Below are 23999 nucleotides of genomic sequence, written 5' to 3' on the forward strand. Positions count from 1 at the left end.
AACCACTCTCAAGTGCAGTACAAAATGTGACTCACCCAGGCGATAGAGCTGGTTATTATCTACCAAACGCCTGTTGGAGTCAACTCACTATGCTAATAAGTGTTTTACTTGAACTGTCATCTCAGTTGAGTCTCCCAATAACCCTCTGATAGAGGTACTGTCATTCCTATATATTGGAGAGTACCCACCAGCTTGCCCAAGATTCCACAGTTCAGAACTGAACCGAATCCAAACTTACAGGACACCAGAATCCATGCGCCAGACCACTGCACTATTCTGCCAAAGGGGGAGACCTGCAAAACCAAACTGAACAACCAAGTTGACAGTCTTCCTCCTGACCCTTGAACCCCAGCAGCAGAGATCTGGCAGAATCACAAAGGATTTTTTGAGAAAAAGGAAATGTATGAACTCAAGTCCCTTGCAACTTCCACAGTAAATGTCGTATGTCTAACCTAGTCCAGTCTGCATTGTCCCATCCACATGAGAACACGTGTTTAGGTAGTAGCTGCAAAACCGTCACTCTTCCTCTCTTGTCACTTAGGGAACCAGTTCTCAGACTGTGGTGCACAGACTCGCAAGGGTCTCCCAGACTTCTGTAGGGCATGTGTGAGGTCAAAACAATTTTCATACCAACACTAAGACATGATTTGCCTTTCTCAGCCTTGACATTGGCAATGACAGTGCAAAAGCAACCGTGGATAAAGCTGCCGGTGCCTGACTATGCATCAGGGGGTGGTACCCAACTGTGCTGGTCATCAGCAAGTTCTGTACCACTCTGCACTTGCAGAAGGGAAAAACAGTCCTTTTCACTTTAGAATGTTGTCTGATGAAGCAATAAAAATGAACAATTGGGTTAAACCTTGAGTGCTTGTCTAAAGTTCTGTGGGACACGATGGGAACACACCTACAGTGTGAAACAGTTGCCACAAAAAGCATCTGCACACCTGTTTGGGCTGCAAGCCGAACTAACTAGCCTTTTTGATGGAACATCGTTTATACGTGACCCACAGACAAAACTGTGGTCTCTCAGACTTTTGCGCATCTTGTAGTCTGTTCCTGAAAAATGAGCGAAATGAGTCTGTCACTTTCAGGAAAACAACTGAGAGTATTTGTTGCCAGTGATGAAATTCAAACCTTCAATTAAAAAACAGAACTTCGGAAAACTTCTATCTGCCACTGTGAAGCTCGCACCTTCCCTATGTTTAAAGACTTGGCTTATACCAGCATCTGGAAGATCTGCACAACTGAAGGAACCATTATTTTCCAAATGACCGATGCATGATATTACCAAGTTACACCTGGGTAAAGGTTCATTCAAAAATCCAGTGGGGTTTAAACAGCATACAAAAAAACTGATCAGTAGGATTTCAGGTTCCATATTGCAACTAACCCTTAAAAAACTGCCACTTGTTGAGTGCTGGTGCAGTATCAAAGAAAAATATCCACAGTTTTCTAAAAAGGCTATTAAAGTGCTCCTCTACTTTCCAACTATATTATCTCTGTAGAGCTAGATTTTCTACACATTCTTCAACATACTGCAACAGACTGAATACCAAAGCAGTGAAGAAAATCTAGCTGACAGACTTAAAAATGGTTAATATGGTAAAAATTTTGTTACATGTATTTTACCACAATTTTTGAAAATCCAGCAGTTTTTGATTAATCCAGACATAAAAGAGATGTGCAGAAATGTAAAACATGCTACTCTTCCCACCAAATTTCTTTGCTTATCAAGAGTTATTTTTTAAGTAGTTATTTTTATAAAAATATGTTATTTATATTAACAGTGATGGGCACAACAGGTCTATTGTTATTTTGAAATGAATTAAGAAAAGATTTCTTTAAATGTCTCAACTGTTTTTCCCATTTCTAATACAGTAAATATAAGTAGATAACGTACATGAACAAAAGCTCTTTAGTTTCCCCAGTAATTTCTAGGGATGTACAGGGTCCGAAGGCCAAGAAGTTCGAGAACCACTGGCTTGTGCAAAGGCTCAGAAGCCAGTCAGAGCTGTTCCTGATCATCCCAGCCCTGGAATTCTACCCTCTTCTCAAGTCTGTTCTTGTCCCCTGCTCCCACCCTCGGGGTCAGAGCCGTCACCACCACCACCAGCCTCTGAAGGCTTGACCTTCTGGCCTATTCTGAGGGAATGAGCCTCTCCCCTTGCTTCAGCAGAACACGCTGGGCATTTTCTTACAAGTACAGCATAAGCAAATGCTGGCGAAAATAATAAAAAAACTGATTTATAAGAGCAAGCAATTTTTACAAAGTACAGTTTCCTTCGCCAAAGCTGACCCAAGTTAAGCCACCGGTTGGCCTGGTGAGCAAACTGTCACGGCTTCTCCAGCCTCCCTAGGGGAAGGCCACCCCGGCCCCGGTCTACCTGTCTGTCTGCAGTAGCCCTGGCCAGCCTGTTTAAAAAACTCTCACCTCGTTATAAAATTCCCTCCAAGGATGCTAATTCCTACTGGGAAAGAGGTCTTTAGGTGTCTCATGTGCAAAGTACAGATGATGATGCCAAGAGCCACATGGATGAAGAACTATGTGGTATCAGGGGCTCCCTACTACAAGCAGGACAGCAGACCTGCAGGATCTCGTGATTAATGACCATACATACTCTTACAATATCGAAATACCAAGACTGAAATCACCAAGAAAGATAAAAATTTAGGCACATGTGCACACATGACAGAAAATTCAATGTGTTCTTTTTTTTTTTTAGGATTATTATTTCCGGGGGGAGGGTATAGCTCAAATGGTAGAAGGCATGCTTAGCGTGCATGAGGTCCTGGGTTCAATCCCCAGCACCTCCTCTAAAAAAATAAATTACCTACACCCAAAATAAAAAAAATTTTTTTAATTTAAATTAAAAAAAAAAAAAAAAGGATTGTTACTCCATAGCAAAGTATACAGGCAACACTGATCAGTAGGCAGAAACATAGTTGTTATCTGAACCAGGCTGGCGGGTAGACAAGAACCCCTGAAATTTCTTTATTCTATTTGCTTGTTTTTAATTTTTTCCCCTTCTTAGTTGTTCTACCTGAAAAGATCACCCTCCTTCCTTCTTCATTCCACCAGCAATTCAGCAAACCATATCCTAACTTTCTTTGCCAAAGGCCGATTCAACTCAAAAGCTGGTCCTCAGAATTAACAGCTGTGTGCTCCTTCTGGAAGCTGTATAATTTGTTCTGAAGGAGCCTGAATAAACTGTCATCAGGGGCTGCCTGAGCACCGACTCCACAGCTGTTTGTCATCTCCCATCCCAGATGTCAGGCCAAATTTTCTGCCTCATCTTATCTCTGCCCCTTGCTATCCGAGAGGCTGTTTCAACATGCACAAGAAAGTCCGCTCAAGAATGCAGGTGAGCGTGGAAGTTCTCTTCAACATGACTTAAGAGGGGACACTGAGCGGTCAGCTATGGGCAAGCAAACAGTGGCAAAGGTGACAAGCTTAGCGGGGGACAAGCTATCCAAGCTGCCGGGTGAAGCCAGGGGTGCACCTGAACAAGCAAACTGCACCCCAAACTAGTACTCAGTCAGGGCTCCTAGCTGGCAGCTGGCAGGGAACCAGGGAGCCCAGACTTCCAGTTTGGGACAGCTGCTGGCCAAGGATGAACAGCCGAGTGTCTCCATCCACTGTGTTTGAGGAGTGGTCCAAGACAGGGGCTAGACAGGGACTCTTCCAAGTGCCACCTCTCAGCACATGGTGAAGCGCTCAGTCACTGAGGTGGCCAGCTGGTGACCCTCTCTCCCAATGCACACAAACAGAGCTTGCCCTGAGCTGCTCTGCAAGCCGAAAAGCCTGGTTTGGGGGGAAAGTCTTGTTTTGCTTCTGCAGCTGACAATGTGACAGCCCCCAATACTCCCTTTCACAAACACAGGAGTGCTGGTGTGGATTTGGGGTAGCTAAGCACCTTTGTTTTATCTTCCTGGTATTTAAGAGGGGAAAATTAGATGTCTGTAGGTATTTTCCAAGAGTTTAACTTCCCCTGTGACTCTACCTATGAAAGGAAAAATCAACATTCTAGACAAAAGCCCTCACCTTTTTTGCTTGTAGCCCAAGGCAAGAACAGAACAGCCAGTACCCTCCTGGCCTGGTAGTTCATCCCAAATGGTGCAGAAGGACCCTCTTCCTATCACTCAAATCAGGCTATTCCTCCCTAGTCTTTAATGATAATTGCCCCTCACTTTTCCGATCACTTCCAAAATCCTAGTCCTATGCTGACAATTCTTTCAACCTTCTCTCTCAGTGACTGGCTGGCCACCTTATCTAAAATTTCAAACACACACACATTCCACATCCTCCGTCCTGCTTTGTTTTCTCCTTAGAACATAACACAAAACAAACTCTGTATTTTGTTTACTGTCTAACTCTCTCATTAGAACAGAAGCACCATGAGGGCAGAAATTGTCTGTTTTGTTCACCGTTACATCTCCAGCTCCTAGAAATGTGCCCAACACAAAATAAATTATTTGTTGAATGAATGAACAAACAAGCCAAGGGTTCCTGGCCTATTTTGTATTCTACAAGTTGATCCTGCATTTTCCACTCACACCATAGACACTTCAAAGGCCTCTCACTCACCCCTGACTCCAAACTGTGTCCCCAGGTCAATTCCAGAAACCTGCAAAGCCATCTCCTGTTCAATCAAGCCCCTCCCCCAGTCATCTGCTTAGATCTGGCTATATGTCCAATCCAGTTGATCTTACCATTGCTCACATCTGTCCCATCTTCCCCACCGCCACTGTTGTTACCTTGGTCCAGGCCACCATCACCCCTGCCTGGATTTCCTGAAACAGCTCACTAATCTCCAGTCTCATACCCTTCCAACCCACGTTCCCTAGAACTTAAAGAGGAAACTTTCTAAAACTGCTAATCACATCACCTAAGCTGCCTGCTTAAAAGTCCATCAGTGGCTCCCCCTTACCTACAGGATCGAATCCAAACTCTTCCCTGTGTGACCACAGCCCTCCGTGTCCTGGTGAACTACTTAAACTGCCCAGCCCACCAAGAAACGTAACCCCAAGCCTTTGCCCACGCTTTCATCACTGCACTGAATGTTCTATCTCCCTGGAGAGCCACTGCTCGATCTCAAGATCCCCCTCAGGGACATGCACCTCTCTACAGCATTCCTGACTCTCTACTCAATGACCTCAGCGACCCTGAGCTCACCCAGGTCAGGAACCTTCACGACTTCACCTGCGCATCCACATGGCCAGGCCCCATCAGAGCACAACAAAGATGTCTGGGGAGTGAGTGAACGTGCAGAAATAAAATCCACTTTCCACAAAGTCTGTTAAGACAAATCAGAAGAGCAGCTTCCTTTCACACTGCCAGGCGAGTTCTGGAATCCTCAGGCTACTGTACAACGTCCCTTTCTACAGAGTCCTCGACTGGGTATTTTTCACCCCTTATCAGAAAAGCAGATGAGAGGAAAAGCTAATACCCAACAGTGCACAGAGAAAACGTCTGCCACAAACCCAGAGAAGGGCTGAAAGGAATCTTACGTATACAACCTGAACCCCTCTGTATGAAAAGGGTCTTCAAAAACTGTGCTATCATCTCAATTTAGCATATTTGTACAGTGTCAGGAAAACTGAACTGTACAATTTCAAAAAAGGTCAGGAAGTTGTGGAGACATCCTCTATTACTAGAGTCCCATCCACAGAGGTTTTCAAAATGAGCTGAATAAAGCAAAAATCATCACCTCAGGGAAACTGTTAAAGGAGAGAATACCATAAAAAAAAAATCACTGGTTTAGCTAAGCCTTCTGTCTTTCCCTATCTCTGAAGACTTTTCCTTATAAATATATAGTGTACATAAATTTAAAGAAAAAGTTAACTTACTAAATTTACAGTATGTGAGTTAAAAAAAATCAGCAAACCTATTCCAGCATTTTTTGGTCAGTACCTTTGAGACCTTTGATATACAGGTTGAAAATAAAATTACACAGAAATTAACAAAAATGGGTATTGCCAAAGAGTCAAAGACTTGGCAAATTCCAGACATGCTTAATGATTCCATCTGTTTTTATTTTTGAAATTCAAGTAATATACTGTTCAAAGTACCACTTACAAAATCGCTATCATTGTCACACTTAATCTAATATAGTACAGCCCAGTTCCATTCTCTGGAATCTATCCCATAATCCCTGAGGACAGAGCCTACAACACCCAGATCCTAAAGATGCCAAAATGTCGAGCAGGGATTAGATCTGCACCCCATTCCCCTGGAACCTTCAGACTCCAGGGCAGGAGCCACCCTCCTACAGAGGAAGACGCGTGTCACGGCAGAATCTCTCAAGTGAACTGCAAAGTATAGTTCCTGATCTCATCAACGTAGCACTGAAAGCACTCTACAGAGAGGAAACTAGCAGGTGAAAATATTTTTCTCCTATACCTGCAAAATCTTCAACTATTAGTAAATTCTTCAACTACTAGCAAAATTAATAAAACAAAGAAAAATCAGGAGAAGGATAAATTTGTTATTACCAGGTAAGAAGTAAGTAAATGACATGGGGAACTGATCACAAGGAGAGAAAGTATCAACTGAACATACAGGACTGTGTCCAGGCTGACAGCCCACAGAGGCCCTCAAACTCAACCACTTACCGTGGCTGATTTATACCCTCACTTTTCCATCTCTGATTCAAGCCGTTACTTCTCTTTCTGACGATTCCCTTCCCTGGAGCTTTTCATTGTGTGATTACGCAGTGTGGGGGCACCACAGAACACAATACAGCTTTAAAAATGTTGACTTTTTAAAAATCAATGTTATTCTCTACACACTTCCAAAAAAGGTGTTTCCCTCAATGTGGAAGATTTTAGTAAAATATAATGCTTTTTAAAAAAGGAAAGGGAGAAGATGTTAGTTATTTAGAATTCATAACTTTTGGTCCCACTTACTTAGACATTACTTCCCAGACCTCAGATTTTTGGTCCTATGTGAAAATAGAAAAATAAAACAAAAGGAGAAGCTCAGTGTAAACATCAAGAATAGCAGTAAGGAGCTTAAGACAGGGACAAGGGGCCAGACACAAATCTTAGGGGATGGGGGTAAGGGGGTCTAAACACTGTTCTGGGGACATTTTTCACTTTCAAACTGCCTCATCCTTTAAGAAGTTCAAAATTTTAAAATGCTGAGGTCTATCAGGTAAGACAAAGACCATGATAAGAAAGCATCATTAAATAAATGAAAGCTGAAAATGCAAACATTTTTTAAAAAGAGATCGAGGGGAAAGGCAGTGTGCACTTAGAGTACCTAATTCAATCTAATTCTCAAGAGTCCTGCGGGGCTGAGCCGACTTCCTTATCCCAGCAAAGTGAGGCCTAGAGAGGAGAAAGGTTTTATTCTTCACATTTTGGGGAAAAGGCATAGAAAACAATGTTTCAGTGGGGCTCAAGGGTGACCAAATGGACTGCAAAGGCAATTTCTTATGGTGCTTCGAAGTTTTAACTACTGACAGGCTCCGATCCCCTTACATTCATCAGACCTGCCCCCAGAATATTAGAAACGTTAAGAGCCGACTGGCAGGATACACCTTCTCAAAGTTCTCCTTTCTTCTAAAGGTCTCATCTAGGTCAGCACTGTCACGGTGTGAACAGGTCTGTGATATCTGACTCAGTGGAGGAAAAGTCCCACTGGCCCTCGGGTGCCCCCGTGGTAAGGTGTCCGAGACAACCGATCTGCCTCCAGATACTGACACTGGAAAGAGACTGTTTTGTTTTTCCAACACAAACAGGACTGGGGAGGGAGATGACGAGGCAAAGATATGCACATACCTTTCAACTGGTCAGCAACCACACTCTGGCCGAGACGCTCAGTAACTTTCCCATCTTCCATTTCGTACCGGTCATCTAGGTATTTTGCAGTGGCCTCGGAAATGTGAACCTTGCCAGCCACTCCCAGCTGCTCCATGAGATTGGCCAGGTTTACATCATTGGACCACACATCAAATTTAAACCTCCTCATGCCCAAGATGCCACACAAGACGGTCCCCGTGTGAACCCCAACACGCATGTTCACCATCTCTTTCTTCTCCTGGCAGAACTGCTCGATGGCTCTTATCATGCCCAAGCCCATTTCGATGCAGCAGTAGGCATGGTCGGCCCGGGGTTCTGGACACCCAGCCACACAGTAGTAGCAGTCTCCCAGGGTACTGATTTTCTCACATTTGGTCTCCTCACACAACTGGTCGAAGCGGCCAAACAGATCGTTGAGGAGACCCACCAGGGCATGGGCGGACTTGTTGGCACTCATCTTGGTGAAGCCCACGATATCTGCGAATAAAATACTGACTTCTTCGATCTGCTGCATCTTAAACGGGCGGAACGCAATGGGGGCTTTCTGTATGGAAGACTTTTTCTTCCTGTTCTTGGGGCTGGAGGTGGCGTGCCTTTTAACAGAATTCTCGCTCTCCTCGTCCCCCTGTTTCATCAAGTCATCAGCTATAATTCTTGGCATCACAGAATGAATCATCCTCTCTTTCAGGGCTTTTTCCACTTCCAGATCCTTCCCGTGCATGATGGACTGTCCCACCTTGAGGAAGGTGCTCCTGGATCTCACCTGTGACATGATGAACAGGTGGATCCCGATGGCGTGAACACAGACATGGAGTAGGGCTCGGCTCAGCAGCTCCCACTGTGGGGCCCCCGCTCCAGGCCAGGGGAAGCAGTCTTCGTCTCGGAAATGATACCCAAAGGTCTCAAAAAGAACAGAATAGGCCACTCCCAAAATCAAGCTCAAATACAAAGGTAAGTGCATGACGGTGTAGAGCAAAAAGAGCACTTCAATGCACATGGAAAAGCTCCCCACTTGAGATAAGCAAGTGTCTGCCGACTTGGCTGCAGGAGTATGATTGGAGCTGTCAACTCGTCCTGAGAGAGGCGTCAAGACCTGAAACTGGGCAGCCAGGGTCAGGGCAAACACCAGGAGAGTGAGAACCAGCGAGGTCCACACATAATGCCGGGCATACAGCTTGGTGAAGGTAAACAGAAAAAAGCCCACACACACCACGAGGAAGCACAGAGCAGGGGCTACCATGACAATCAATTTGGATCTCATATATACCCCAAAATAGATGCTCCAGAGAAGGCAGGCGAAGCCGATGTAGAACAGCGCATACCGGAAGCGACGCTGGGTTTGCGGGAAGCAGCGCTCCATGCAAGCCTCCTCCAGGTTCACAGAGTCAAACTTGGGGTCCCACCACCGGCTGGAGGCCCTCTCGAACAGCTGGGGCAGCTTCTTCTGCCTGCGCAGGCGGCCTCCGGCTCCCATTCTCCTGGGGATCCCTCCTGAGTCCCCGGAGCTGCTACAGCTGGAGGAGATGCTGTACTTGCAATGTTTGGGGTGGCTGTTGGAGGACAGTTGCTTGGGGTTGATTTTGACCCTCACGCTGTTGCTGTCTCCGCTGGAGTCACAACTCACCTCGGTGCTGTGGTGCTGCAGCAGCTGCTGGTGGGGCGGGGAAGCCATGTTGCCGAGCGCTCGGAACCCTCCCCGGCTGGCCGGGGTCACCGGGACCTGTCAGCGAGACGACCAGTTACACTGGGATCCGTTCCCACACAAGTAAGAACACCTGAAGGCCACGAGCTCTACCGATTCCCTAAGCAGGGGCCCCGGCGGTCTACTGGGGAAGGCACCATATGCTCACAACAACTGTGGGTAATGTCTGAGCGCCACTCTACCGTCGTTCCCCGCGCCCCGAGGCTGACCGCAGACACTGGGGCCAGACCTGGAACACCCGGGGGTCCGGAGCGGTGGCCGCCCCCGAGCCCGTCCAGCGCCGCCCGAGCCCCCGGTGCGTTTCCTCGGGGCGCACTCGCCTGCTCCGCCGCCGGCTCCGAGGAAAGTCCAGCCGAGCCCTCTCACGCCGCGGGCCGCTCTCGCAAACACAGCTCTCCCGGCGGCGGCGGCGGGCCCCTCATGCTGCGCAGAGAGCGGCGCCTCCGCCGCGTCAAGGCCGGTGGCCGGACCCCCGGCCCCCGCCCCGCACTCCGCGCCCTCGAGCTCGGCGGCCCCGCGGGCGGCGGCGGCGGGCGAGCGGCGAGGCCCGGCGCCCGGTGCGAGTTTGCGGAGCCCGCGGCGCTGTGGCCGCCCCCGTCGGCGCGGCCCGTCTAGCGGAGCCTGACCCGGCCGCGCCGCCCCTCCCGGCCTCCGGGGCCGACCCAGCGGGCGAGGATGCCCCGGGCCCCGGAGCCGTCAGGCGCCGAGCGCAGGGCGCGGCGGGCGCGGGCCCCTCAGCCGGCTGCCCGTGCGCGGCGCTGCCGCAGAGTCCGCTCCCGCGACGCCGACCCGGGACGCCCGCCCACGCCCGGGGCGGCCTCCCGAGCTAGAGATGCCGCCGCGGCCGCGGCCGCCGCCGAGCCCCGCGCTGCCGCTGCCTCATGTCGGAAGAGCCGCCGCCGCCGCCACCATCTCCGGCCCCCTCCCCCTCCCGCTGTCACTGACAGACTCGCGCCCGCGCCGCCCCTCGCCCCGCCGCAGCGCGCACGCGCCGCACGCGCACGCCGCCGCCGGGCTCCGGGCGCGCGCACGGTGCGCGCGCCGGGACGGCCGGGCTGCGGGACGGGGGCGGGCTGCGCGCTGAGGCCCCGCCCTCCACCCTCCACTCCGCCCTCTGCCCGGGGCCGTGCCGCGCCCAAGCAGCAGGCTGCAAGCACTGCGGGCCTGAGGGGGCTGAGGGGCTGCGGGCTTTCCGGGGATGCGGGGGCTACCGGCACAGAGAGAGCTGAGGGACCACCATTCCCTGCTGCTCGACCCCAGACCCGCTCGGGGAAACCTAAGGGCATCTGCTAGTTAAGGAGCAACTGGAGTGTGACGTTTGGGACATGAAAATGTTTGCCTTCCCCTCGGTGCACTTTGTTTATAAATAAAAGTTTGCAACTATTGTATTTGCCTAAAGGGAGGCTCCCCTTTCTTCATAAGCAATGAGCAAGTGTCACCCAGGACACTGGCCCCTCCTTGAGCTTGTTCCAGGGCCACCTCCGCAGTGCGGTCCCAGCCCCAGCCTCTGCTGACCCAGCCGGGCAGGCCTCCAGGGGGCCGTGGTTGGCCCTAGAAAGCTAGTGCCACTGAGAACCAGCTCCTCCAGCCCCAGGGAGAGTTTCCCTTTCCATCCTTGGGTCGTTTCACCCTCCTCCTGAACAACTGTGTTTCCCTTTTCACAAATGAGGTTTTCAAAGGAGTCTGCTACTCCTGGGACAGTCCTAGGAGGGGACTCCGTAGGCATTGTCTGCCACGTATAAGTACAGTTCTGTACTCTCCAGTGCACCAGTCCTGACCCTTCTCCTCCCCATACTTTGCAGTACCTCTTGCCAGTCATGGGGGTCTGCTCCCTCCTTCCCCACCCCCAGGTTTCAGTGTTGAATTAGAAAATAGTAAAATGTGGGCTGTCCATATTGCAGAATATTACTCAGCCATAAAAAGGAGTGCCGTGCTATTTCATTCTGCAACGCTGGAGGAGCCTTGAAACACGATGCTAAGTGGAAAAAAAAAAACAGGAAAGACTACATATTGTATGATTCTTTTTATATGAAATGTCCAGAAGAGGCAAGCCATAGAGACAGAAAGCAGATTAGAAATTGCCAGAGGCTGGAGGTAATGGGAATAAGTGAGTGCTAATGAGTAAGGGGTTTCTTTGGGGGGTGATGGAATGTTCCAGAACTAGATGGAGGTGCTGGTTACACAACACTGTGAGAGTACTGAATACTACTGAATTGTATGCTTTTAAATGGTTTAAATGGAAATTTTATGTGTATTTTATCACAATAAAGGAAAAAGAAAAAAGTAACACAGTATCTTTGCTGTGGTATTTCTGCAAAAAGTGTATAACCTCAGTCTAATCATGAGAAAACATCAAACTTGAATTGAGAAATATTTCTTCCCAGTAATTGACCAGTACTCATCCAAAGTGTCAAGGTCATGAAAAACAAAAAAAGACTGAGAAGCTATCACAAATCGCAGAAAACTAAGGGATACAACAACTAAATGGAACACAGGATCCTGATTTGAAACCTGCAACAGAAAAATAAGGTCTGCAGTTTAGTTCATGGCGTTACATTGTGAGATGTTAATTTCCTGGTTTTGATCATGGTACTATGATTAGGTATGATGTTAGCCCTAGGGGAAGCTTCGGTGTAGGGGATAGGGGAACTCTCTACTGTATTTTACAGCTTTGAAATTATTTCAAAATAAAAGTAAAAAAAGTTAAAAACCAACCTTTCTTGAACTTGGACTAAGTGCCAGGCACTCTCTCATACTCCATATTTACAGATGAAGAAATTGAGGTTCAGACAAGCTACTATATACAACATAGATAAACAACAGGGTCCTACTGTAGAGCACAGGGAACTATATTCAGTAGCCTGAATAACCTATACTGAAAAAGAATATATATACATATAACTGAATCACTATGCTGTACACCAGAAAGTAACACAACATTGTGAATTGAGTATACTTCAATTAAAAAAAGGAAAAGGAAAAAGAAAGAAATGAGGTTCAGAAGAGTTGAGTGCCCGCTACAAGCTACTAAGATAAAAAGAGGTAACTTCTCTGTTGACTGAATGTGTCGTAAGTGCCAGAAACCACTGGACACTTTCACTTGTGACCTTTTTGGTCCTTACCACAACCCACTGAGGTAGACATTATTGTCCCTATTTTAGAGATGTGAAACTGAGGGTGGGAGAGTGGTATGCCCAAAGTCAGACAATGGGCTAGGGACATAGTTCAGATTCAAAACCAGATTGGACTCCTGTGGCCACGAATCTCTGAACAGCCAGGCACCACCCTCTCTGAGCTTCCAGGTGGCCCTTTTACTATCCCCCTGTCTCATATGATGACCAACCTAACTGGACAGGAAGTCCTTGGAGACAGGGTTCACAGTACACCTAACCCTAATTCATGCAACCCCACACTCCTCATTCCTGATTTCCTTCAATCAACTGAAAAATTGCCTGTCTGTGCTTTTCTTCCCCCCAACAAACCATTTCAGCCCACCCACCATTTCTGGTGACTTTGACGTTATAAATAAATTAGTCATGTCAGATTTTTGACTCGGGGAATAATCATACCCATCTCTCTCCTTCTCTTTTGTATGTCTTCCGGAAGCAGTTGGGCAGCATTCCCTGCCACTGAAACCTATAAACTTCCAGAGCATTCTCTATCTCCTGGTAAGGGCATGAGTCTTCCAGAAACCCTTGGGACTGGGGGCGATGTGCCTGGCACTGTGCATTAGGCCCTGGGTGTACAATGATACACCATCTCTGTCCTTACGGGGCTTATAGGAGCTGGGAAAGATGCCATGGAAGGGGATGGGTTAAGAAAGTGGAATCAACATCCAAATGAAGCCTATTTGTTGTGATTTGTTGAGGTACCTCTCATGTCTACTTTTTTTTAAAAGATTTTTTTCTATGGAAGTATAGTCGATTTACAACGTTGTGTTAATTTCTGGTGTACAGCATAGTGATTCATATAAATATATATATATATATTCCTTTTCATATTCTTTTTCATTATATGCCATTACAAGGTATTGAATATAGTTCCCTGTGCTACTCAGTAGGACCTTGTTGTTTTATCTGTTTTAACTTATAGTGGTGTATATCTGCAAATCCCAAACTCCCAATTTATCCTTCCCCACTCCCTTTCCCCCCTGGTAACCATAAGTTTGTTTTCTGTATGTGAGTCTGTTCTGTTTTGTAAATAAGCTCATTTATGTCCTTTTTTTTTTTTTAAGATTCCACATATAAGTAATACCATATGGTATTTTTCTTTCTCATTCTAGCTTACTTCACTTAGTACAATGATCTCCAGGTCCATCCGTGTTGCTGCAAATGGCATTATTTCTTTCTTTTTTATGGCTGAGTAGTATTCCATTGTATAAATATACTACAGCTTCTTCTTTTTTTAAAAAAAAAACTTCTGCTCTTTATTTTTTTAATTTTATTCTTATTTTAACTTTGGGGGAGGTAATTATGTTTATCTATTTATTTATTACTTTTGGTGGAGGTACTGGGTATTGAACCCAGGACCTCAAGCATGCTAGGCATGCATTCTAACACTGAGCTATACCCTCCCCCTACCACAACTTCTTTATCTAGTCATCTGTCCATGCACATTTAGGGTGCTTCCATGTCTTGGCTATTGTAAATAGTGCTGCAATGAACATTGGGGTGCATGTATCTTTTCAAATTAGATTTTCCTCCAGATATTTGCCCAGAAGTAGGATTGCTGGATGACAGGGTAAGTCTATTTTCAGTTTTTTAAGGACAGATTTATTTTTTATTGAGGTAAAAGGATCTAGATTCAAACAAATCAACTATAATATTTTATGAGACAACCAGGGAAATCTGAACACTGTATTTGATGATTGCCAATAAAATTTTGTTACAATGGTTAAAAAGAAGGAAAGAAAGAAAGAAAATGAACATGAAATTTAATTAGGCTTGGTGACAGATTGCACAAGAGAGAGCTCTACAAAGTAGTTTAACTACATTCCCATAATTCCAAGACGTGGAGGGGAGTCACTGGAGGGTCCTGGGTCCCTTCTTCTCCACCCCTAGAAAGCATAAAGGTGCCTGATACCCAGCAGATACAAGAAAGATGCTTTCTCCAACCATTCAACTCAGGTTGCTGATAGATCTGCCGGCTTTCTCTCCACGTGTGATGTGTGTCAACCTTCCACCCAGACACCGTGTGAATCAGAATGTGTCTGTACAATCTCTACAAAAGTTTTTGGAAAGCCTTGCCGGCCTCATGCTGCCGTCCATGTTCACCTGATCGGTGAGGGCCTCAGCTCTGAGCTATTAGAAGTCACCCAGGTGACAACTATGATTGGCTTTGACAACTGCGACTGCCTCCATGTGGACACAGCTCCAAATTATTTTTGGTTGTCAGATAGGCAACCCTCTTGGAGAACCCCTGGAAGATGAGATTCCCTGCTCTTATCCAATCATGTGTTCCAAGCTTTGATTACAAGCTTTGAGTACTTTTTTCTTTCAACTGAGGAAAGTCAGGAGGGTAGGAATCTAGCCACATACTTTTTTTCCACCATCAATTTCCTCCATCCTGTTGGTTGGTCACAAGTCTCTGGCAGCTGCTTTCATGCTGGCAGAGAATCAGCTGTCCGGGCAAAACCAACGACTGATTAGAGAAGATCACCAAAATCCCTTGCAGTTTCCTCTAAAATCCAGGAGTCTTCAGTCTAGTCATTTATAGGGACTATATCCTGCTGGGCCTGGCACAGAGCCCAATAACACTTCACTGAATGAAGCAGATGGGAATTAAAAGAAATAGGATGTAAGTGCAATAGCTGAGCTCTCGGTTACTTTTAATAAGCAGAATAGGTAACATTTTAATGTAATGCTTATGAGTTTATAGCTCTTTCTGCCTATATTTAAAGTAGAGGCTCTGGCTTGAACCTAAAGCTAAAAGAGGTGATGGACATATTTATGACCCCATGGGTCCAGGGAGGACCAATCTTGGAAGCAACCACATTTTGAAGTAAGGAGGAGCTAGTTGGTTGACCAGCAAGAGCTTGGTTGAGAGAGAGGATGGGGGATTCTGAATAAAGCGTGGTGTCTGTCACTATATTTGTCAACAGTCCTGCTGGACTGTTGATCCCACCCCATCCTGTGAGTAATGGTGAGGAACTTTGGAGTAGGTATAAGCAAAACGGCATAAGAACTGTGCAGTGAATTGAAGAGTGTACCCAAATTCATGCCCACTTGGAACCTGAAAAATCTGACCTTATTTGGAAACAGGGTTTTAGCAGAGATAATTAGTTAGATGAGGTCATACTGGATTATGGTGCGAACACTTTTAAGGAGGGGGGAGGGGAATACCTCAAGGGTAGAGCATGTACTTAGCATGCACAAGGTCCTGGGTTCAATCCCCAGTACCTCTGTTTAGCAAATAAATATAAACCCAATTGCCTCCCGCCCCCCCCCCAAATAAAGAGGAGAGGATGCAGAGACATGGAGAAGAGGCCATGGAAAGACAGACAAAGAGATTGGAGAAAGGCACCTACAAGCCAAGGAACACTGAGCATTGCCAGGAGCCACCGAAAGCTGTAAGAGACAGGAATGGTCTTCCCCAGGGCCTTCAGAGTGATCCTGGCCCTGCCAGCACCTTGATTGCTGACTTACGGCCTCCAGAAGTGTGAGAGAATAAATTTCTGTTGCCTGAAGCCACCAAGTTTGTGGTCATGTGTTATGGTAGCCCCAGAAAACTCATACAGACAGTTTCATCACAAACTCTGCAAGTCAGGGTACAACTAGCATTGCCCTCTAACAGCACAGACACAAGGGTCAGAAGAAATCTTTAGTGAGAGCTGACAGCTTCTGGGGACCCCCAAGGACACCACAGGAGGACAGAGATCTGCGCTACCTCATGTGGGTGAGAAAGAGGAGGAATCAGGTCACTCTTGTTCAAAAAAGGCTCTAGAGAGGCCTGAGGGGACTCCAGTCACACCTTATCATGCGCACTTTACAGACAAGAAGCTTGAGCCAAGAGAAATAAAGCACTTTGCCAACAGCTGTAGAGTTGCCAAGCATCTTACGGCTTCCAGCAGTGGTGCCATTCTGGCTCTTGGGCCTCAGTATGAAACCTGTTTTCCCTCTGGCAGGTCTCTCTGTAGCTCTGAAACTTCACCAGGCTGGATCTTGGTGGCGGTCCACTGCATTCACCCATTGTGTTGGGTGTCTGCTGGTCCCTTTCCCCCTGGAGACTCAAGTTTGTCACTTCCAGGAAGTTTTCTGGGATTGTTTCTTTGATGATTTCTCTCTTTTGTTTTCCCTGTGCTCTTTCTCAAAAACCTATTATTGGATGCCTGACCTCTTGAACTGTTCCTCTCATTTTCTTATTTCTATTCTCCACGTCTATGACTTTCTCTTTTCTCTTTCATTTTTTTGCCCAACATTCTGGGAGATTTCCTCAACTTTACTGTTTCATCTTTTATTGAGACTTTCTTTCTATCCTGTTTTCTCTTCAACAACTTGGCACAATAATAATAATTCTGCTGTTATGTTTTAATATCAAATAATTTTTCTGCCTTCTGAATTTTTTAATCTCACCTTTTTCTCATTTCACCAATGTAGTAACTTCTCACCTCTCTGAAGACAGATTTTTTTAAAATATCCTGTTGCATCATCTCCATTTTTTTCTAGTTGTTCTTGCCTTTTTCAAGTTAGAGGCTCTTACATGTCTGGTCAGCCTTTGGGGTCTACTCATGGTTCAGAGGCATCAATAAAAAGCTGGGGCTTGTCAACCACAGTGGTTCCCAGCCCCCAGCCATATGCTGCAATCCGTTGGGAAGCTTGTGGACACTAAAGGCCTGACCCTACCCTCAGAAATTCTGAGTAAACTTTTGGAGATGGGGAGGGGGATAGGAGGGGATTTCAAACCTCCGCAGGTGATTCTTATGATCATGTATTGCTTTAGAATATTCTCCCACCCATGTCAGTATGTCCAGGTGTTTTTCCTTAGATTAGTCAGGTTTTCCAGAGAAGATTTTTCCAGCCCGTTTGCCACTCGGCTGAGAAGGGAAGAGGCTGGAAGTCTCAGCATTCAGCATCCAAACTTCCATTAGCAAACCATCATCAGGGATAGTTTCAGTCCTGTTGGAATGCTGCTAACTTTTACCCTGGAGCCCTCCTGTGACAGTCACTTGCATGATAAATCTGCATCCATCTGTATCCACTGTGATAGAACCCTGTATACCTGCTACAATGATGTATGTGTATTTAGGCACATGATGGTATCGAATTCTCATTAACACTCCTCAAACAGGAAGTGTGTGAGTCAGATAAGTATAACTGCAATGCCAATAAATAATTTTTTTCAAACACAGAAAAACTCCAGGAGAAAGTCTCCACCACCACCCACAATACACACCGAGAAGGTGTTGAGTCCAGGCTATACACAACCAGCGGTCTTTTCTGGCTCTCTCTGCTGTGCCCATTCATGCATCGTGTTCCGATGATCCGTGATGCTCCATGGCAAGGTCCTTACACGAGCTGTGATAAGAACTCAGCATTCAAGTAATGTGGTAGGACTGCTTGGGTGAGATAAGCTCTCTCATGTGCAGTGAGCAGCAGAGCCCTAGAGAAGACTCCAAGATATTTCCAAAGTGTGCTCTCAACTAACCACCAACTCTTATGACACTCACGGTAGCCTTTGGTGCTAAGATTCTTGTTGCTCTTGGTGGCTATATATTTGCAGTTTTCTGGGAATAGTGTCATAATTTGGGCAACATCCACATACTCTCTTAGATGCAACCATGAGACAGCTCTCCTGGAAGGGGGAGCCAGTGGGTCTGGATGCCCTGGCTTCTATCCAGACCTTCCCACTCTCAGTAATGGTTAGTTACGGGTCTTCTTAGTCTTAGTTACGGGTCTGCAGTGTTACGGACTGAACTGTGTCCCCTCAAAATTTATATGTCGAAGTCTCAATCCCCCATATCTTAGAATGTGACTGCATTTGGAGAGACATTCTTTAAAGGGGTGATTGTGTTAAAATGAGGTCATGAAGGTGGCCCTAAATCCGATGTGACTGGTGTCCTTATAAGAAGGAAATCTGGACACTTCCATGTGCAGAGGAAGATGATGTGTAGAAACACAAGGAGAAGACAGCCGTCTACAAGCCAAGGAGAGAAACGCAGAAGAAACCAGTCCACCTGACATCTTGATCTTGAATTTCGAGCTCCCTGAACTTTGGGAGAATAAATCTCTGCTGTTTAAGCTGCCCAGTTTGTGGCACTTTGTTGTGGCAGCCCTAGCAAACTAATACGGACGGTAGATTTTTTATGTGTATTTTACTACAAATAATAATAATAATAATAATAATAATAATAATAATAATAATAATAATAATAATAATAAGCCTATAAACAGGCAAGTGGAAAAAAATCACCAAACCTATTTAAAATTTTCTTCTCCCTTTGGTCCTTTTTCTGGTTCTTTCCCCCTCACCCTGTACACCTGCCCCTTTTGTGCCCTTCCTGGCAAGACTACTGAGAGACAGGCATATGGAGTTCCTGAGATGGGGTTCATCACAGGAATGGCCCCAAGGAAAGTGGTGAACTTTCACCCACTTCTCCGTGACCAACAAGCTGACCCTCTCAGTGTTCCCCTAGCAATTTGGACTGCTTCTGTTATTTAGCAGAATGCAATTTAAAACTAGGTGAGTGGCTCGCTCCTCTAAGGCTCTCAACACCTGAAAGGCAGAGATGGGTGCAGCAAGATCTGGTACTGGGGCAGCAGGGCTCCTGAGCCAGGGGCTTCTGTCTCGACTATCACCCTCCCCTCCACAGCTGCTGCTGGAAGCCAGCTGGTGATCATAAAAGGATGGAGGACAGCTAGAACCCAGATGCAAAATCTGGGTCTGTTGAACAGAGAAAATGTATCTGCAGTTGGATTCTGCCCGTTTGAGAACCAAGTGTCTTTAAGCACCTTTTAAATCCTGGAAACATTAAAAGCTTGGATACCACCTTTTCCTCCCTTCTTGAGTTACACAAAGGTACATTCAAAGATATGGGGTATGCAAATGATCCAGCAATCCCACGTGCGGGCATGTATCCAGAAAAAAACTCTCTAATTCAAAAAGATACATGCACCTCAATATTCATAGCAGCACTATTTACTGTAGCCAAGACATGGAAGCAACTTGAATGTCCATCAACAGATGACTGGATAAAGAAGCTGTGGTGTGTGTGTGTGTGTGTGTGTGTGTGTGTGTGTGTATATATATATACATATATATTATGGAATACTACTCAGCCTTAAAAAAGAATAAAATAATGCCATTTGCAGCAACATGGGTGGACCTGGAGATTATCATACAAAGTGACAGAAGTCAGGGAAAGACAAATATCATATGATATCACTTACAAGTGAAATCTAAAAACAATGACACAAACTTATTTACAAAACAGAAACAGATTCACAAACATAGAAAACAAACATAGTTGCCAGAGAGAAAAGGGGATGGGAGAAGGATAAATTAGGAGTCTGGGATTAGCAGATACAAGTTAATATTTATAAAACAAATAACAAGGTCCCACTGTATAACACAGGGGACTATATTTAATAGATTATAATAACCTATAATGAAAAAGAATATATACATGTATAACTGAATCACTATGCTGTACACTGGAAACTAACACAACATTGTAAATCAACTATACGTCAATGAAAAAAAATTCTAATGTCGTTAAAGACATAGGGTATAAGTGCATCGGGACACAGGTAAACACCACATAAATCATAATACAAACATGTTGGGTTTATGCAATACTGTATGGTTTGCAAGAGGCTTGTACCTACACTCCTCCTTTGATTCTCACCATAGTGCTGGCTGGTCATGGAACAGGACACTCTTGGCCTCTCACACAGTGGCAAAAACCAGGATGGGGGCAAGTCCTGAAGGTCCCAGAGCCATTCCAGTGCACAAGCGGGTCTAGATTCCCAGGCGTCCTCACTTAATATTCTCTCTGCTCCACCCTGATAGTAGTAAGTACCAGTTATGGTTACTTGCTCTGTGTCGGGCATTTTCCATTTATTATCTCATTCCATCCTCAACCACCCTTCAGGGGAAGCAAGGTTTAGCAAACAAATACTCCAGGAAGGAGCTGAGCTCAGAGGAGTCCCCAGATGCCATCTTCTAAATCAGAGCGTTCAGTTTACTCCAGTTGCACCCTGTTTGGGTCTGCTCATTTGTCTTGGGTCCCTGGTACATACAGGCACCAGGCTGGCAGGGGTCAAGCACTGAGGCCATGGCAGGGCCCCACATCCATGACTGGGGGAGGTGTTAGTTTCTGAGGGCTGCTGTCATAAATTAGTACAAGTCAATGACTTAATAGAAATTCAATTCCCTCACAGCTCTGGAGGCAAGAAGTCCAAGATCAAGGTGCTGCCTCAGGGCCGTGCTCCCTCTGCAGGCTCTCCGGAAGGACCCTTCCTTGTCTCATCCAGCTTCTGGGGACTCCCAGCGTTCCTTGGGGTGGGAGCTGCATGGCTCCAATCTCTGCCTCCATCTTCACAGGGCCCCTCTGTCTCAGGATCTTGATCTCCTTCTGCCTCACTCTCACAAGGACCTCTGTCACTGAATTTAGGGCCCACACAGGCAATCCAAGACAATCTCATGATCTCAAGGTAATGACATCTCCAAAGACCCCTTTTCCAAATAAGGTCACATTCACAGGGACAAGTGGTCAGGAGTTGGAGGACACTATTCAACCCACTACAGGAAGGAGGCAAGTTGAGGCCTGTAGTGTCATCCTGTCCGTCAGTGGGGACAGGGGTGCAGTGGTAGCTGCTCCTGCCACAACCCTAGGACGGGACGGGCCTCCAGCTCGCCGGCAGCAGGGCCAAGGCCAGGCAGCCCGTCCTCCAAGAATCAGGGGACAGGGCCAGCATACTGGTGCCCAGGGCAGCAAGCAAACACAGCCCTGGGCTGGGCAGGGCAGAGATCAATGGTTCCTGAGATTCAGGGAGGTTGGGGACAGAATGGTAATTCCAAAGGCCCCAGGCAGTGTTGCCAGGACAGCATAAAATCTCATTCCTGGGCTGCTTCGTTATCCTGAGAAGGTGGAAGTTGTGTTAATTGCCTGTGCTGCGGCCGGGGGGCTCTGCAGTGTGGGGGGCCAGCCTCATCAGACTTGCCTCCGGCCCAGACCTGGTCTTCCTCCTGATGCCTCATCAGCTGAGCCCGTGGTCACGGTGCCATCTGCAGGAGTGCGGCTCCACCAGTGCCCAGCCAGGGAGGGTGGCCAGGCAGCATGACCCAGCTGTCAGGTCAGGGACACAACAGAGAGCTGGCCGGTCTTCTTCCTGCTGGACGCGAGGTGGAGTCAGAGGTACCTGGCCACAGGCAAGTCTACACCTCAGTTACACTCAACAAACCTGCTCCCAACGAGCAGGGAAAGGGGGAAAAGGGGGTGGAGGAGGGCAAATGCCTCAAAGACCTGCAAGCCCCAGCCAGGCTCAGGGAAGGGGGTGGAGCTTCTTGGGGATTCTGGAAGAGGCAGCCGGACTGTGTGCGGCTAAAGCAGTGGGCTCCACACTGGGACTGCCTGGCTTCAAACCCCAGCCTCACACCTCACCGTGCAGCCTTGGGCTAGTTACTTAAACTCTCTCAACCTAAGAGCTCTTATCTACAAACTGAGGCTCAAAATAGAACCTACTTCACACAGCTGTTATGAGGATTAAAGTAAACAAGCCAAAGAAAGCCCTTAACACAGTACCTGGTATGTAGTAAATACTCAACTAATGCCAGTCATTAAAACCAGTGACATCTGAGGTGAGCCTTGCGGAAGGGTGTGAGGATAATTTTATGTGACAACTTGGCTAGGCCATGGAGACCAGTTGTTTGGTGTAGATGTTGCTGTGCGGGTGCTTTTTAGACATGCTGAACATTTAAATCTGTAGCCTCTGAGTCAAACTGGTCACCCTCCCTAGTGACGGTGGGCCTCATCCAATCAGCTGAAGGCCCTAAGCGAAAAGACCAAGGTCCCCCGAGGAGGAAGGAATTCTGCCTTCAGATTACAGACTGCAATGTCAACTCTCCTCATTTTCCAGCCTGCCGGCCTCCCCTGTGGATTTCCGACTTTCATTCCCCACAACCTCCCTCTATAAATACACATCCCACTGGCTCTGTTTCTTGGGAGACCCTGACTGACACACTGACACTGAGTCTTCCAATCCATGTTCAGGGCTGGGGGGCTCCCTGTGAGGGAGGAGGCAGCACTCAGTCACAAGAGAGAAACGGACGTTGAAGCCAATGAAGCATCTGCTCTCAGGGGCTTCACACGGACGAGAGGCGGGACGTCACCATCTCACAGTGGGGCCCGAGGCTCAGGGCTGAAGGGACATCTTACCAACTAGGAACAGTGCTGCTAGATTGGAACCCGGATCTGCCTGCCTCACAAACCCGTGGCTTCTCCCATCCGTCAAGTGACCTCCATTGGGGAAGGAGAGAAATCAGCACGTTGTCAGGGAAGAGGGTGGAGCGTTGGGGGACCAGACATGGAGAACAGACAGACCTCAGAGGAACCACAGGAATGCAAACTAGGCAGACAGGGATGGGTGAGCCCAGCACTGCTTGAAGGGTTAACTGCATTTGATTTAAATATGCCCTGTTTGGGCTCAGTGTCAACTCTCCCCAGGTCTGCAGCCTGCCTCCTGCCCTGCAGACTTCAGATTTGCCAGCCCCCACAATCATGTGGACTAATTCCTTAAAATAAATCTCTCTGCAGATGGATGGATGGATCGATGGATCTAGATATACAGATATATGTAGACAAATCGAGATCCATTGATTTATATCATCTGTCTATCTACCCGTCTGTCTATTCATCTGTTGGTTCTTTTTCTCTGAGGAACTCTAACACAGAGAGGCAGGAGAACTGTGGTCCAGGAGCCGCCAAGGACACATGTCCCAGAGTCCCAGAGAGAGGCCAAGCCGATGGGCTGTGCTGGGGAGGTTGAAAGGTCAGCTGAGCTACAGGGCAGAGAGGACATGAGGCAATTCAGCAGGACAGCCAGGATGGGGCTGTGTTGAGAGGAAGCTCAGAAGCCTTTGGAAGACTCATGGGTGCCAAAGCTGCCCTGGCAGAGGTGGCCCTGCTCAGAGCACAGGGGCCGACTCCCCTACTTCTGTCTGCTTTCACAGGTCAAACTAGGGCAGCTGCAGAAATGTACTTGGGAGGAAGGAGGAACCTACCTCTCCTCCAGGACCCATGATGTCACGCACAGATGCAGACTCATCCCTGCCTGACAGCTCCAGGGCTCAAAGTCAGGAGGAGGCAGGAACGCTTGGGAGGTGGGTCTGCAAAGCTCTCTTTGGAATCTGGGTGCGGCCGCCCTACATGGGGATCTGGAAAGTGCCTGCTGTGAAGGGACTTCCTGTGCATTTTTGAGGCTCCGGGGTTTGGAAAGTAGGGGCTGGCATGAGAAAACAGCCTCCTGCAGACAGAGGCTCCAAAAGACGGAGCCCC

The 23999-nt window shown here is 47.1% G+C and overlaps 1 protein-coding gene across 1 annotated transcript in view; it reads right to left on the minus strand.

Annotated features, from left to right (window-relative positions):
- The window catches only part of ADCY9 (adenylate cyclase 9), a 114726-nt gene extending 104270 nt beyond the window's left edge, over window positions 1–10456 (minus strand). The window contains 2 exon segments of the mRNA XM_032461074.1: window positions 7783–9523; window positions 9735–10456. Coding sequence (XP_032316965.1) covers window positions 7783–9475 — 1693 coding nt within the window. The 5' untranslated portion in view covers window positions 9476–9523; window positions 9735–10456.
- Between the last annotated feature and the right edge of the window lie 13543 nt (window positions 10457–23999).

This window comes from Camelus ferus, chromosome 18 (assembly GCF_009834535.1).
Source record: "Camelus ferus isolate YT-003-E chromosome 18, BCGSAC_Cfer_1.0, whole genome shotgun sequence".
Classification (NCBI taxonomy): domain Eukaryota; kingdom Metazoa; phylum Chordata; class Mammalia; order Artiodactyla; family Camelidae; genus Camelus; species Camelus ferus.